Genomic DNA, 17,643 nt, shown 5'->3' on the forward strand with positions numbered 1-17,643 from the left:
GGCAGCCCGAGGGAAGCCAGCCTGGGTCCCAGGTGCCTGCGGGCAGCCAGAGGGAAGCCAGCCCAGGTCCCGGGTGCCAGGGGGAAGCCAGTGCCAGCAGCTGGGGGAAGGAAGGCCTACTCTTGCATGAATTTTTGTGCATCAGGCCTCTAGTCTATAATAATAAAAGCATAATATGCGAATTAGACCGGATGTCCTTCTGGATGTCCTTACTTCTGGACAAGCCGTGGCAGGCTGAGGCAGAGACGGCCACAGCTGCGGCAGTGGGGGACAAGGCCCTTGCACAAATTTCATGCATTGGGCCTCTAGTTTTTAATATTTTTATAGTTGAGAGTATTACAGATGTACCCCCCCTTTTTTTCCTTCCCCTTGCTCTTCACCCCCTGGTTCCCACCCCACCCCAGGCCTTCCTTCACCACTTGTTTCTTAAGTTGGTAGTTTTGTTTGTTTTGTACTTTACCTTTTAAGTCCATTACTTTTAAGCTTTGTGTGTGTCCCTTTTCATAAGTCTCTACTTGTCTATTTTCTTTTTCTCCTGCTCTGTTTACCCTCAGCTTTAAGTCTCTACTCTGGTAAATAACATTGGTTTGCTTTTGCAGAAAGATAACCTCCAAGTTCTATGTATTTATCTGTTTCTTTCTCCTTATGTATCTATTCTAATTTTCTTTCTCTGATGAATTTCATGTCTGTATCATCTCTCTTGGCTCATTATAAATTTAAGAAAACTTTATCACCAAAAGATAGTGTTTCTTAAAGCTCCCTTTGGTTTCATGGTGAAAGGACATCTGTAGAACATATTTCATTAGTAAGTCCACCATGTCTGTTCCTCCCCCCTCCAACCTCCCCCCCAGTGCTTTAAATATAATGCTAGTAATGGTTCTATCCTGCTATAAACAAGCATTCAACAAGAGAAAGATTCTGCAATCCAAGCATACCTTCATTTGTTTCTTTCATTTTGCTTACAAGATAGAACATTCTGTGATGTGAATACTAGGAAAAAGAGGTGGCAAGTATTGAAATCAAAAGTGATGGCTCTATATTTTTCAACATAATTAAAAGATTTTCAATTTAAAAGATAAAAACCCACAATCTTGTGCATTTTGCATTTAAAATGCAACCAGCAGCCAGATGTAGAGATAATGAGTTCATTTGAGCAATTTTCAAAATAACATAGTGATCAAGCCCCTCGCACCAGTCATTGAAATCCAGGTAGTTTTGCTTTTGTGTTACTGTCTTCTGAGCGCTGTGTGTCAAGGCATTCATGGATCTATCCACTAAATTGGAGTGGGGAGCAGAAGAGGAAGTGGCTCTTAAGGCATGGCATGGGATAGCCAAGCTGGCAGAAGAAGAGAGGGACAGATGGAGCCAGAGCCGCATATTGATACATATAGTTTCCAGGGCATAGAGTTAGGGTCTGTGGATGAGGATTATACAGCAGGGAAGAGAGCAGGGATGAATGGAACCCAGAAGTATGGAGACCTGGTTATTATTTTTATAATAAGTTCTTTTTTTTTTTTTTTTTTTTAGAAAAATGTAGATTCACATCCTAATTTATAAAAACCCAGGGTCCCTAACGTCCAAAACGACCGAAGGCTCGACCGGCCAGAAGTCAGTCCTGGGTTGCCGTGGCGACCCAGCACTGACTGCTGCCGCAGCGGGCATGGCAAACCAGCACTGACTGCCGAGGGGGCTGCGGATCAGGCCCGAGAGAGGCCTAGAGAGAGAAGCAGGGTCTTATCCATAGTCTCCGTGGCAGCTGTTGATCAGCCATTGCCTCTCTCTTTCTCTCTGGTCCTGGCCAGCAGCCATGCCTCTCTTTTCTCTCCAGGCCTCCACAGGGGCTGCTGATCAGCCCCACCTCTCTGATCAGGCCTGGAGATAGGCCTGGAGACACTGACTGGCATAGAAACCGACCAATCAGAACCAAATCTAGGTGAATTGTGAGGAGCCAAGGAGGCAGAGCTTTTGACACTGACTGGCATAGTAACCAACCAATCAGAACCTAATCTGGGTGAACTGTGAAGGCAGAACCTAAGGTGGGGGCTGAGGATGGGTTTTAAGGGCAACAGCTATTTGGTGTAAGGTGTAAGAAAGAGGTTCAATTTTTTAATGACTGGTTTGGCAGTATAGTGCATATGGCTGGCTATCAGTCTAGATATAGGGATTATGTATTTTTATCTGCCAAGAGCATCTCCTGCTGCTGAAAAAAATCCCCGCCTCCATTTAAGCAATCCTATCCTATATAATCTATACTAATGAAAGGGTAATATGCTAATTAGACCAGTCTACTGGCCATCTTCTGGACATCCGACTTCCTTCCAGACAAAGCCATGGTGGTAGGGGCCAAGGCAGATGCAGTTAGGGGTGATCAAGCTGGCAGGGAAGGGCAGTTGGGGGCAAGATCAGGCCGGCAGGGGAGGGCAGTTGGGGGTGAGATCAGGCCGGCAGGGGAGGGCAGTTAGGGGTGATCAGGCAGGCCGGCAGAAGCAGTTAGGGGCGATCAGGCAGGCAGGCAGAGAGGTTAGGGGTAATCAGGCAGGTAGAGGGGTTAGGGGTAATCAGGAAGGCAGGCAGAGGCAGGTAGGGGCGATCAGGTAGGCAGGCAGGTGAGTGGTTAGGAGTCAGCAGTCCCAGATTGCGAGAGGGATCTCCGACATCCCCCAAGGGGTCCTCGATTGGAGAGGGTGCATGCTGGGCTGAGGGAACCCCCCTCCTGTGCACAAATTTCGTGCACCGGGCCACTGGTGTAAATATAAGAATCAATATAGAAAAATCCCATGTACCTTTTACCCACTGTTAGAGACAGCAAGAGCCCTACACAAGCTCCGATGCTCTGAGTTGCTCTAAGTCCATATATTCTTCTAAATTCTTCCCGACTACGCCTGGGCAGGTTCCGTCTCGAACCTTGCCCACTGTACTAACTGTTGGGAACTTAGTTCAAGTTCCTCCTTTATCCTCTGGTCACTAGTTACAGGTGTTGGGTCTGAGCCCCTCTGTCTAGGGCTGGACCTTCTTGGACGCTGGGTCTTAGATGGAGAAGCCATGAGAGGTTTGTAGGTATATAAGAATGAGTCTTTATTGCAGAAGCCAGTGGCCATAAGCCATTAGAGAAACAGCTCTTCATAACAGTGTCCCAATCAGGCAACCGTACACCGGCTGGCAAATACATAACTTTCCCACATAGTAGCACCTCTAATAGTCTCTGTACTTCACAGTCATTATCTGAGCAGCCGCCTGCTGCCTCTAAACTCACCACCTTACATTGTGGTGGCATCTGAGCTCTCTGCCTCAGCAGCTTCCCCTGTCTCCCCTGTCTGGCACCCTGGCTGGTCCCTGTAGCCTTACATCTCTGTGTAGCACACTCCAGCAGACTAGCAGATCAGTAACTTGAATATTATTCCAGAGACAAAGAAGGCTTCGTGCCAATAGTTACATCAATCATATTTTGGCTACAGAAGGGCACGCATGCGCAGTAGACTATGGGATTGTTGTGCTTGTGTCCTTGCACGTGCTTGTGGTATCAGCCTAGGCGCAGCGTGGCTTTGGGCATCCCAGCATACTAACAACAAGGCCTTTCACACTCGGAGTGGCCTTGGCTGTCTGGCTGCTCTGGTATGGTTCCCACACCCACTTTCCCCCAATGGTAACATCTTACAAAACTATAGTATAATATCACATTCAGGGTACCGACGTGAGTACAGTCAAGATACAGAGCCTTTCTGTCACCACCAGGACCCCTCATGATGCCCTTTTATGGCCACATCCAGTTCTCCTCCCTTCTCCACCTCTCCTTAACTGCCAGGAACCACTGGTCTGCTCTCCATTTCTATAATTTTATCACTTCAAGAACATTCTATAAATGAAATCATACAGTATGTATCTATTTGGGATAGGTTTTCCAGGGTAATTCCTTGGAGCTTCATTCAGGTTATTGTGTGTGCCCATAATTTTTTTTTTCTTTTTATTGCTGCGTAGTTTTCCACGGCACGCATGTACTGGCTTGTTTAACCATTTGCCCATTGAAGGGTATCTGGATTGTTTCAAGTTTTTGGCTATTGGGAATAAAGCTGCTATAAACATTCCTGAACAGGTTTTGAGCAGACATAAATGTTAATTTCTCTGGGATAAATGCCCAGAGTGCAATTACTGGGGCATATGGTAGTTTTAAAGGAAACTGTTCACTGTTTTCAAGAGTAGGTCTGTTATTTTGCATTCCCACCAGCAGCGATGTGTGATTCAGTTTTTCAGCATTCGGCGGTGTCCCTCTCTTTTCCCTTTCTTCCTCTCTCTCTCTGTATATATGAATGATTTTTAATTTTAGCCATTCTGATAGGTGTGTAGTGATAGCTCATGGCGGTTTTAATTTGAATTGCCCTAATGGCATCTTTTTGTATGCTTTTTTTTGGCCGTTTGTATACTCTCTGGTGAAATGTCTTTTTATGTCTTTTGCCTTTTTTAAATTGGATTGCTTCCATTTTTGTTGTCAAGTTTTGAGTTTGCTCTCAATGTGAGTCTTTTATTTTATTTTTATTTTTTATCAGATATATGGTTTGCATATATTTTCTCCCAGTTTGTAGCTCATCTTTTTCATCCTCTTAATAGGGTCTTTCACACAAAGTTTTGATTAAGTTTGATGATGTTCAATTTATCAACTTTTATTTTGTGGAACATGCTTTTGGGGTCTAGTCTAAGGACTCTGCCTAGCTTTAGATCCTGAAGATTTTTTCCTAAAAGTTTTATAATTTTACATTTAAGTCTGTGATCCATTTTGAGTTCATTTTTGTATGAAGTGTGAGACTTAGGTCACGGTTCATATTTTTGCCTATGAAGTCCACTGGCTTCAGGACCGTTTGTTGAAAAGGCTGTCTTTCTTTCCTCCATTGAATTGCTTTTGTAACTTTGTCGAAAATCAGTTGGGTATGAAAGTATAGGGCTACTTCTGGGTCCTCTATTCTGATCCATTTATCTCTGATCCATTTATCCCTTCACAAATAATTTTGATTAGTGTAGCTAATATAAAAACATATTTTTTAATTTCTTTATTGATTAAGGTATTACATATGTCATAATATGTTTTGACATTGGGTAGCATGCTTCTTTTTCAAAGCGTTTTAGCTCATTTAGTTCCTTTGCCTTTTCATATAAATTTTAGAATAATCTTTCTTATATCTAAAAAAGTCTTGCTGGAATAAATTATGTTATATTTGTGTATTAATTTGAGGAGAATTGACATTTTTATATGTTGAGTCCCCCATCTATGAATAGGGTGTGCCTCTCCATTTATTTAGATTTTTAATTCTTTTACCAGTGTTTTGTAGTTTTTAGCATAAAACTTTGGTACAGTGTTTTGTTAGGTTTACTCCTAAGTATTTTACTTTTTTCGTTATAAATGGTATTGTATTTTTTTTAAAAAAATATTTTTTATTGATTTCAGAGAGTAAGGGAGGGGGTGAGAGAGATAGAAATATCAATGATGAGAGAGAATCATTGATAGATCAGCTGCCTCCTACATGCCCCCTACTGGGGATTGAGCCTGCAACCTGGGTGTGTGCCCTGACCAGGAATTGAATTGTGACCACCTGGTTCATAGGTTGATGCTCAAACACTGAGCCACACCAGCCAGGCGGTATTACATTTTTTAATTTTAGTGTCCATATGTTTGTTGCTAATATATAGACATACAATTGATTTTTGTATGTTTATCTTGTATCCTGTGAACTTGCTGAACTCACTTATTAGTTCTATAAATTTTTCTGTAGATTCCTTGGGATTTCGATGTAGACAGTCATGTCACCTACAAATAGGATAATTTTATTTATTCCTTTATAATCTATATGCCTTTTATGTCTTTTTCTTGCCTGTACTGACTAGGACTTTCAGCACTATGTTATTAAGAGTGGTAAGAGTGGAGATCCTTATTTTGTTCCTGATTTTACAAGAAGCATTTAGTCAGTCACCATTAAGTATAAATGTTTGCTGCAGGATTTTTGTAGATGTTCTTTATAAAGTGGAAGATGTTCCCCTCTATTCCTATTTTCTGATTTTTTATGATGAATGTATGTTGAATTTTGTTAAAGCTTATTCTGCCTCAATTGATAAGATTATGTGAGAAGGTTATTATGTTAGATTACATTGATTAACTTTCAAATATCCAACCAGCTCATGCTCCTGAAATAAACCCCACTTGACCATGGTGCATAATAATTTTTATAGATTGCTAAATTCTGTTTGCTAAGGATTCTATTTAGTTAAGGATTTCTGAATCTATTTTCATGAAAGATACTATTCTCTAGTTTTCTTCCCCCCCGCCCCCCGCCCCTACTCTATGTCTGATTTTGGTATCAGGGCAATTACTAGCTTTGTAAAATAAATTGAAAGTGTTCTTTCCTCTTCTATTTTCTAAAGGAAATCATGGAGAATTGGTGTTAAATTTCTTTGAACATTTGGTTGAATTCTTCAGTGAAACAATATGGGTCAAAGATTTCTTTTAATTTTAAAATAACAAATTCAATATCCTTAATAGTAATAGGGATATTCAAATGATCTGTTTTATAATGAGTTGCAGTTTTTCAACTTATTGATTCATTTTGTGTAAGTTGTCAAATTTATATGTGCAGAGTTCTTCATAGTATTGTCCTATTATCCTTTTGGTATCAGCAGGGTCTGCAGTGATATTCCCTGTTTCATTTCTAATATTGGCAATTTGTATCTTCTATCTTTTTATTTTATTTTATTTTATTTCATTTTAATTTCTTCATTGGTTAAGGTATTACATATTTGTCCTCATCCCCCCATCTTTTGTCTTTGTCTTCCTTGCTGGAGTTTTATTAATTTCATTAACATGTTCAAGAACCAATTCTTTGTTTCACTGATTTTTTTCTGATTTTGTTTTCAATTTCATTGATTTCTTCTTTTATCAATATTTTACTTCTGTTTGCTTTGGTTTCATTTTTTATTTTTTTTCTAGTTTCTTGAGGTGAGAGCTTAGGTTATTATTTTGAGATTTCTAATATATGCATTACATGCTATAATTTTTTCTCTCAGCATTGCTTTAACTGTGTCCCAGAAATATTGATATGTTATATTTTAATTTTCCTTCAGTTTAATATGTTCAATTTTTTTTGAGATTTTATCTTTGACCCATAGATAATTTTAAAGTGTTAATTTCCAAGTGTTTGGAGGTTTCCTGTGATCTTTCTGCTATAGATATCTAGATTGATTTCATTGTGGTCAGAGAACACAGTCTGTATAACTTTAATTCTTTGAAATTTGTGAAGGTCCTGTTTTTTGGCCCAAGATATGGTATATCATGATATATGTTCCATAGATGCTTAAAAAGAATGTGTATTCTGCTGTTGTTGGATGGAGTGATCTATAAATGTTGTTTAGATTCTGTTGGTTGATGGTGTTATTGAGTTCTTTCATATCCTTGCTGATTTTTTGTTGTTGTTTAAATATGGTTTATTGATTTTTAGAGATGAAGGAAAGGAGAGGGATAGAGAGATAGAAACAGCCATCAGCTGCCTCCTGCATGCCATTTACTGGGGATCCAACCTGCAACCCTGGCATGTGCTCTGGCCGGAGTTAAACCGGTGACCTTTTGTTTCACGGATCAATGCTCAACCACTGAGCAACACTGGTTGGGCCTGATTTCCTTTCTAATGATTCTCTTGCTGTTGATTATTTAAAAAATACCAAATTGCAGAAATTACCACTTAAACATTGATTTTATTAAGTGCTTATTATATGCCAAGCACTTTCACGCCTTTTACATGCATTATATCATTTAATCTTCCCAGTGACCCAATGTGTCACGTATTATTATTATTAAGGCTCAGAGAGGTTCAATGACTTGCCCACCGAGATCACACAGCTGGTAAATGGCAGAGCTGGCATTCCAACCCAGGGCTGACTGACTGTTGAACGTGTGCCGGTGACCTCACCTTGTACGTTTTCTTCCAGTTCACATCTGAATAAGGATGTAAACATTACCGTGGTGGCTGTGGGGAAAGTGCCACAAGATATGGTAGGCAGCCGCTTAGCTGGTCTCCGGTGATTCCACACTCTTGGTCCTTAAGCTCTTCTTGTGTAATGTCCTCCCCCTGAATACGGCCTGGACCTGGCGATTCACTTCTAATGGACAGAACGCGCAAAAGGGATGGGATGTCACTTCTGAGATTAGGTTACCAAGAGACTCTGGTTTCCAGCTTGGGCCTGCTCTCTCCCTCTTCGGCTCTGAGGGAAGACAGGTGCTGTGTTGTGAGCTGCCCTGTGGAGAGGCCCACATGACGTCTCTGGCTTACAGCCAGGGGGGACCTGAGGCTGCCAGCAGCCACGTGAGTGAGCTCAGAAGCAGATCCTCCCCCACACAAGCCTCTGATGAATGCAGCCCTGCAGCCCTGTGAGGGATCCTGAGCAAGAAGCAGTTGGCTCGCCTGTGCCTGGATTGCTGACCCACAGAAACTCTCTGTTGTTTTAAGCTGTTGAGTTTGGGTTAAAGCACTCGACAGAGAGAGAGAAAGCAAAGGCAGGAAGCCCATCTTTTGGTTTCTGACAGTACCCTCTTCTCTTGGGGTTGGGACTCCAGGGAAATCAAGACAGGATAGAGACCACTGACCGACTGGAGAAAAAATGTAAGGAAAGAGGACCTCTGTCCTGTGCACTCCGCGTCTGAAAGGACACCCCGTCACGGGTTCCTGCATGAGAGGTGGGGACAATCAGAAGTGTGGCATGTGTCAGCCAAGAGGGGGGATAGACATAGCATCCTACATCTCCTGGGAGGCAGAGAGAGAGCCCAGAGCTTCCCTGGTGTCCCCAGAGGGGGCATGAAAATTAGATGAGTTGAGAGCCTGGGAGCTGGTCACGGGACTTCTGAGGGGAAGGGGCGGTAACTTGTGGAAGGGATGCTGCTTGGTGCCCCTCTTGGACCGGCCTCCCCCTGCCTTCTTTGGGAGGCTGAGGATTTAACAAAGGACTGAGTTAGTGTGTAAGGGATGATGTCCCAATGCTAGGCAGGTTTAAGGTTATTTAAATCTTTAAAGTCCCTATTCCCTCTGCCCCCAACACCTCCATTAGTGGAAATGGGGGCTTTAAAGCAAATGAGAATATTTCTTATAAGCCTGTAATGTTGACCCACTCCTGACACTGATACCATGTGGCTGTCACACTTTGGCAGCCCCAATGCTTTCACCAGGCCACTGGGACAAGCGACCCCATAGGTCTTCCTCTCCCCCCACCCCCTCATTTCTGTTTGCTCTCCTGACTCATGGAAAATGTAAGTGATAAAGTGGAGGGGCAAGCAACAGCCATAAACAGGAGAGTGAGGGAGGTGTGGGAAGGGTAGCAGAGGCAGAAAAATGGCTAGACATGCCTGCGTGCTTTAAGACGTCCTGGTGAAGGGAAAAGCCTTTCTTTAGTTATCTTTGGTGAAATGGCACATCACTTTCATTGATTCTTCTTGCTTTTGCTCCAATATCAACTATTTTCAATGGGCAGTCATTATATGTGCCTCTTTCTTTTTCTGTGGTTACACTGTGTCTTCCTCTTCCTTGGACATTTAGCTTGAGTTATAGAGCTGCTCTATATGACTTCACAGATTGTGCCTTGCAAAAACCCAGGTGGCACCATTCATATTACATGAGATGATTTGACAAGTCCTCTCTCAGAAATCTTTCCACTTCATTACCACTGGATTCTCATGATTCCCATTCATTAACAAATGTTTGAAAATCTATTAAGTGCCAGGTGTTGCTCTGGGTGCTGGGGATTTGGCATTGAACAAGATAGAGTCTCTACCCTTTGGTACAAAAAGAGATGATAACACCATGAACATATAAAATAAGGTTAGGTGTTCTAAGGAAGGGGCCGCACATGCGGGGTAAGGTAAATTTTATGTCCTTCAATCACACACAGACCGTGGTCTATAAATAGTAGGTATTCTGTATTTAACTAATTTCTCCTCTTTTTGAAACTTGAGAAAGAAGACAGTATGTTTATATATACAATGGATATTTAAACCTTTTGCACTCGGATGTCGAGTGTGACTCGACATGGTTAGCATTAGAATAAAGGAATCGAGAAAAAAGCAAGCGAGTGCAAAGGGTTTAATACAAGGTAATAGAGTTAATTTCTTATTTGATTTTGCATTTGTCCTATTAGGGTGAAATAGTCTTTTAAAGAATATGAATTACTCAAAACACTGAGCAGGAATAGTTTGAAAATTTTATTATTACATAATATTTATAAAATTAAGGATACTTTTGTGGGTTTGGTAGTGGTAGAGGCAGATTTTACAAATTCAGTACATTGTTGACATTTTCCAGGACTAGGAGGGTCCTCAAAATCCCACACCTCATACTCGAGCATATAATTTCCCTATAAGACTGAAGTTTTAAAATATCTTTGGTATCCTTAATGATTCTCTGTAAGTACAGGGCTAGAAATATTTGTAGGGTTATTTTTTGCCTTAGAACCTTCATTTCCTTAGACTTTTTCATTTTCAGCACCAGTACTAGTGGTTGGTTTTCTTTTAAGAGTCTTTTAAAAAAAATAAGAAGTCAAGATTAAAAAACAACCACGAAAGTCATTACATTCTTGACAAGGATAGAAAAATATTCAGACATGTTAAGATGTTGGTTCATGAAGTTGACCCATTCTTGGGATAAGGACCCACTGGATACACTAACGTACAGAAGCCTTCGGAAAATGAGAAATCACTATGAGTCATTAACAATTAGAGTCGATGAAAAATACTGATACTGGGAATGTTAAATTCACAGAGATGTTAAAGTTCTTTGGTATCTAAATTACAGATCCATAGGAGGAGGGAAAAATGCAATCACTTGCTCATGTCTTTATTGTTAATAGCATATGTGAGATCATTTTGACAGAGAAGACAGATGATGTTGAATATTATATGAGAAACCTCTCTGGAACAACATAAATTTGATTTTTAGCCTTTTGCCATATATCAGCTACTATGGTTGGTTTCTAATTTGTTACAGATTCCTAAATGCTTTGAATCTCAGGTTCCTTCTCTTTCATGAGGGCTGGTAATTCCAACCTCTAAGGGCAGAGGTGAGGATAAGCTGAGCCAGGGCTATGAGAGGTCTTCAGAAACATAAAAGCGACTCAAAATCAAGGCGTTATCATTCAAGCAGGTATCACTGGCTTCACATTCCCAGTTTTGTTCCTTGAACAGAATAAAAACATGTGGGAACCACAGACTAGGTGAAATGGACATTGTGCAAAGGGTTTAACTTACTTCTTTTACAAACCACTGACAAAAGGCAGGTCCAATCCATTCTCTTGCATGAATACCACAGTCTATCCAGACAGCTCGTTTGTAAGCTCGGGATCGCCTGCCCAGCTGAAAACAAGAGTATTCACAGTAACCAATGCAGGCTTTTATTTTTGGATTTACTGACCAGCATAATTTAATAAGGTTTCATTTGATAATCCATAAAAAAAGAGAAAGTGATTTCCTATTTCAGAAGTCCAGATTTGTTTACGCAGAAACAAATTTATTGCCCTTATTACAAACCAAAGAACTGGAAAATACACAAGGAAAACAGCCATCCCTTAAGGAGATTTGCTTCTCTATTTTAATAGAATATGTGACTGTTAACTAAAAAGCCAAATTTTCCACCTCGCCTCTATCAAAGAAATCAGAAATATTCCCAGGGAATCTTTTGTAAAGAATTAGCTATGTTTTATAGGTGGACAAAGTCAAAATTTTATTTAAACGCAAAATGGAAAAACAAAACAACTTGAATTATAGAATCAAGTGACAGATTTTTCTTTATAATCCTACTATTAATATTACCTTATAATGGTTTCTAACCCAGTAATCAATAGGTGGCTCTTGACTTTATATTTATAGGGGATCTAGTTTTCTTTTATTCATTAGTTCACTCAGAAAATCCTCCTTTTCAATGTCAGACACTGTACTCAGCACCAGAGATTCAAAGATGAAAGACAGGATTTATGTGCTAGTGGGGTGGGCAGACATACGAGCAATTAATCCGTATGATGTGAAGATGTGTAAGTTAATTTGGGACCATGTCTAATTTTTCCTGAGAAAGAAAAGAAGGCTTCTCAAGAAGGAGCCTTCTTGAGCACTTGAGGAAGACGGGAAGCTTTGCCTGGCAGACAAGTTGGAAGAGGCATCACAAGCTTGGAAGAGAACCTAAGCACACCATATCTGAGGAACTGCTTCCCGGGTAGGAGGAAGGAGTGGCAGATGGAGCTGGCTCATCCTGAATCCCATGGGACAAGTATGTTTGGAGTCGGGGAGAGAGAGAGAGCCCACACTGACAGCAGTGTGGAGGTGGGTTAGAGGGTGAGAGGGTAGAGGCTGGTTTCCAAAGGAAGTTCAGTACTGAGGCCATTATTGGGACAGTCCAGGGGGAACAGACCCAGCAACAAGCGAGGACAAGAGAAGAGGGTGGTGCAGCTCCAAAAGATATTTAGAAGGAAGAATGAATGTTCTTGATGGTAAAAATCAAGGAGAGATATTTAGGCCGATGCTCATGTTTTTAGACTGGGAGCAGCGTGGTGCCGTTCTGAGGGGAGGTGCTTTGGTGACGATCGAGATGAGAATGTAAAGCAGGCAGTGATGCACTTGAACGCTCCAGACAGTGGACTCCACTGAACAGCAGAGTCTAGAATGACTGTTGAAACCGTGGGGTGGATATGCCCATCTAGAGATTGTTTGTAGAATGAGAGCACATTTGAGGATAGAATCCTGAGACTTCCAGAACGTAAGGAAATGATAGGAATGAGGAACCTGAGAGAATGGTCAAAAAGATGGGAGGAAAACCTCGTGGTCATCGTTGACCATGGCAAGTGAAGATTTAGAGGAGTGGTGGGGGCACAAAGGCCAGTGAGTCAAGGTCTCAGTAGAAGGTGAGAAAGTAGAGAGTGATGTTTTATTATAAATCTTTTTGAGTGTTTGGGTGTGAAGAGAATGTAAGGTCAAGGGCTGGGAATGACGCATAACTTTTATGTTGCACCAACTCACAAATCATTTTGAAGGTCATTATATTTTAAGTGCATTAATATGTTAGTATTCTCTGGAATACTCAATGGCAAAAATTCAATATGGCTTGAAAACCTAAGGGAAATGTTTTCTGAAATTATCAGATAATGTTAAATATTAGACACTATGACAGACCATTTCACTTCTTTTCCCTGTAGGTCAAAGTTAGAACAAATGTCTAGTAAATATTTTAGTTAATAATTTCCTGCTTATACCTTTAAAACAAGGAGAGATCTTCCCTCATATGATTTTCCAATAGAGAACATGTGAATGAGGCCTGAATGAGTATTATTCAGATGATGCATCCAATTTTGAATCTAAAAGCAAATAAATAAAGACCATGTCAGATTCCCGTAATTACAGAGCTTTTAGAGAAGAGAAGGTAACAAGACAACAATAGGTCCCAGAACCCAAAGAAGACACATGGAATATAAAATTGAAAAAAAGGCAAAATTTCTATTTTAAATTTCTTCATGATATTTAAAGTTACCTTTTATTTTCTGCCTTTACAAATAGTAGCTGCATGTCTGTATATTGCTCCCTCTTTAAAGCATACCTTCTACTACCATTTATCATTAATATCTTGATGGCAGAATTTAAAAAAAAATCAATGTGTTCTGGGTTCCTTTTGAAAATAAAAATTTATTTTCATTTCCTCCAAACTATTTAAGAGTAAAAAAAGGAAATTGGTTTCAAGAAAATCATCCAGACAACTTGAAAGTGTTCACTGAAGTGCAATATATTATAATTTGCTAATGAACAGAAGATGCTGAGAAAAAGACATTTTTTTTTTCATTTAAAGGTATTCTATCAAGCCACATATTGGAGGGCATAATCTGAATAAATTCCCCAGTTATAGTGATGCATTTACATCAGTCCTTTCACATACACTTACCTGTCATCAGAAGGTACACTGGAGATGGATGAATAAGGCACTTAGAAAGATGGGTGACATTTCTGACTTAAAATCTCCATGAGGAGTATGGAAGTCACACAAAAATGTCACACTGTTCCATGATGTGAAAGAAAATCTGTGCTGAAAAAATATATTTTGGAAGGTACAATATTTTTTTCTTAGTCTAATGAGTCTATGTATGTATGTATACATACATATCTATATAGATATATTTTAAAATTTTAACTTTTTTCTAGTTCATGTTAATAGCACATCCATGTGCCAAGTTATCTAAAGCCTTTTCTTATTGTAACATAAAATATATAGAAATACTCTTGAAAGGAATGTCATTATCAAGAGAACCAAAAATTCTCTTAAAAATATGTAACAGGATCTCACGAATTCTATGCCTAGCATTCTTTTGCTCAATTCAGAGAAATATGGAAAAATATATATGTGCATTCATTTATTCATTCTGTCCTCAACTATCTGTTTGGAGGTCTATTTGCTTGCCACTAGGGATATAGTGGTGAACAAGAAATGGCCTGCCCACCTGAAACTTGCAGCTTATTAGAGAGAAAGGCATTGATCACATAATCATACATCCATGTGCTATGGTGCATGCAATATGCTGGGGCTCAGAGGTGGGAGTGGAGTTCTGATTCAGTCTGGGAGAGTAGAAACAGCAGTCTTCCTGCTTAAGCTGAGAATTGTTGTCCAGGTGAACAGTAAAGGATATGGTAGTGGGAATGAGGTTGCCATGTTTTCCAGGTAGAATAAATAACAGCACAGCAATAAGCCCTGAGGTGCCACAGATGAAGCTTGGCCTTTGGGAGGTCACAGATTTGCAGAGGGTGTGGGGTAAGAAGCAAAGTTCACTCTTATCCCTCAACCAAATCATTGCTCTCAAACTCGAGCTTACTCTACCTTCCATCAATAAGTGCATCCGACTTGTAAGTTAAGGTCTTTATAACCGCAGTTATAACACTAGAGGCCCGGTGCACGAAATATGTGCATGGGGGTGTGTGTGTGTGTCCCTCAGCCCAGCCTACATCCTCTCCAATCTGGGACCCCTCAAGGGATGTCCGACTGCCCGTTTAGGCCCGATCCCTGTGTGGGATCGGGCCTAAATGGGCAGTCGGACATCCCTCTCACAATCCAGGACTGCTCGCCTGCCTGACTTGCTGATTGCCCCTAACCGCTTCTGCCTGCCAGCCTGATCACCCCCTAACCACTCCAATGCCAGCCTGATTGATGTCTAACTGGTCCCCTGCCAGCCTGTTTGCCCCCAACTTCCCTCCTCTGCTGGCCTGGTCACCCCTAACTGCCCTCCCCTGCAGGGTTGATCGCCTCCAACTGCCCTCCCTTGCAGGCCTGGTGCCTCCCAACTGCTCTCCCCTGCTGGCCATCTTGTGTCCACATGGGGGCAGCCATATTGTGTGTTGGAGTGACAGTCAATCTGCATATTACTCTTTTATTAGATAGGATTACTTCACTTTTCCAATGAATTTCCCCTGTCCTATGTAGGGGTGGGTGGAGCAAAGCAAATGAATTAAAATTATTTTGCTACTTCTTCTATAGCAGTTAGTTAAAGGCTTAGTGGAAGACTGAGGTGCCTAGGCAATATAAAGAGCTATACGCACTCTTCATATAGCCCCTGCCTCTTAGTGCTTCCTTCCCAATCCTTAGATCTGATAAAAATTAATTTTCAGAAAAGCAAGGAAAGCCCCCTTGATTACATACTTCTTCTAAGGAGTGATAAACTTCATAATTATATTCAGAGAGAGATCTTCGATTTCTCTGGGCTTGCGAACTGCTTCCTTCTTCCAGTGCTTTCTGAAGATCTTCTATGAGGATCCTGGATTTGTAATAATAGACATGATGAAAATTAAATGGAGATAATATAGAAATCAGGCAATATAGAAAGGAAATCACGCATCTATGAAGTGAGGGCAGCAAATACGGATATTTCTAAGAATGCCAAATTTGGGAAAATGTTATTTTTTCAGGAAATAAAAGCTGTTAAATAAATGGTGTAATAAATATAAAATTGTAAGCATATGTTCCCTAATAATAATAGTAATAATGACTGCCATTGATTGAGTAGTTATACAAACTGAATGTAAATACAATCATACTGCTATTTTTAATAACTTAGCCTGCACCTTAATACAGGCCCAAAGAGACCAACCTGAAAATGAAACTAATTGTGATGTGGAAGGTCTAGCCCATTTTCCTCATCAAGTAGCTTATTGGAAACTAATGGATTGATGAGAAGGCCAGGAAATGGAGCCCAGAAGTGGTTTTTGTAACTGTTGTATTTTCTTAGTTCTTTACAGCTCATTATTATTCCTACCAATTGTATGCGCTCCTATGAAGAACTTTCCAAATGATGTCATCACTTAATACAAAACCACGTCCTCCAAGCTTCCAGGGTGGAAGAGGGAACTCCAAATTTGAAGTTCCGTGACCAATTTTTATAGGTATTTAATTTACAAAATGAATGACAGTTTTTTTTTTATGGCAAAATGAGTCATATTATTCGTCATGTCATTAAGAGGAATTGATCACCTAGGGGCCAGACACATGGATCACATTATCTCTGCTTTAGAGGTGACTATAGCTATACATTATGTATAGTTGTACAGAGTAAATGATAATATTTAGAAAATACTCCAGGCTCCAATAATAAAAGTCAATTAAAATGATCTCTACCTACTGGTCCTGTAGAATTTAATATACTCTTATGTGTTATTATCTTGCGACCAACAGAATGAATAATTCTAAATTATTGTTCTCCATGAGGAGACAACTGGTTTAAAACACTCATTTTTAGACTCTATTCTCCGTGACATACAGTGTGATATTTATTCTGTTAGCTCCGCATGACCTATATTTAATAGCAGGAAATAGAGACTTGTTAAAATAACTGGTATATTCTTTTCTACCAAATAATAATTAATGAAGCATGTGAGTTGTTACTGAGCACCTATAGATATAATTACCAAGCTCTTTCCTGCTAGGCATTGAACTAAAATATGTTCAATCTGAACAATAGTTTTATGCACAGCTGTGCCTCTACCCTGTTGTAGAAGCACAGATAAAATGTCTTACTGAAAAAGCAAATCAGTACTTTAATAAGGCTGCAATTATTTTTCTGGCAGGGAATTATTTGTGTGGACCAGGGAGGGATGTCACTGTCATGTTGCACCCTTGGTCCAGCCTCCCACAGAGACTAGGGCCTTCACCATTAATCACAAGAGCCACGAGCCCATCCCAGGCCTTGCCAGACATCATTACAGATCTTTGTGCTTGTTTTGTCAGTACCAGAACTTGCTAAAAAAAAATTGGGGGTTGCCCTAGCCCCGTGGTCGGCAAACTGCGGCTCGCGAGCCACATGCGGCTCTTTGGCCCCTTGAGTGTGGCTCTTCCACAAAATACCACGTGCGGGCGCGCACGTACAGTGCGATTGAGACTTCGTGGCCCATGCGCAGAAGTCGGTTTTTGGCCTGGGCGAGTCTATTTTGAAGAAGTGTCGTTAGAACACTCAAGGGGCTAAAGAGCCGCATGTGGCTGGCGAGCCGCGGTTTGCTGACCACTGCCTTAGCCAGTTTGGCTCAGTGGCTGGAGAGTCGGCCTGTGGATTGTAGGGTCCCGGGTTTGACTCCTGTCAAGGGCACATACCTCGGTTGCAGGCTCCTCCACAGCC

At 40.7% G+C, this 17,643-nt stretch overlaps 1 protein-coding gene across 1 annotated transcript in view; it reads right to left on the reverse strand.

The window, feature by feature from the left end:
- Window positions 1–17,643, reverse strand: part of CPA6 (carboxypeptidase A6) — a 208,043-nt gene that overhangs the window by 47,452 nt on the left and 142,948 nt on the right. Inside the window, exons 4-6 of the mRNA XM_079796251.1 lie at window positions 15,678–15,792; window positions 13,255–13,356; window positions 11,264–11,368 (exon numbers count right to left, since the gene is read on the reverse strand). Coding sequence (XP_079652377.1) covers window positions 11,264–11,368; window positions 13,255–13,356; window positions 15,678–15,792 — 322 coding nt within the window. The remainder of the gene's footprint in view (window positions 1–11,263; window positions 11,369–13,254; window positions 13,357–15,677; window positions 15,793–17,643) is intronic.

The sequence above is a fragment of the Cnephaeus nilssonii genome (genome assembly GCF_951640355.1).
Source record: "Cnephaeus nilssonii genome assembly, chromosome: 18".
NCBI classification, from domain to species: Eukaryota; Metazoa; Chordata; class Mammalia; order Chiroptera; family Vespertilionidae; genus Cnephaeus; species Cnephaeus nilssonii.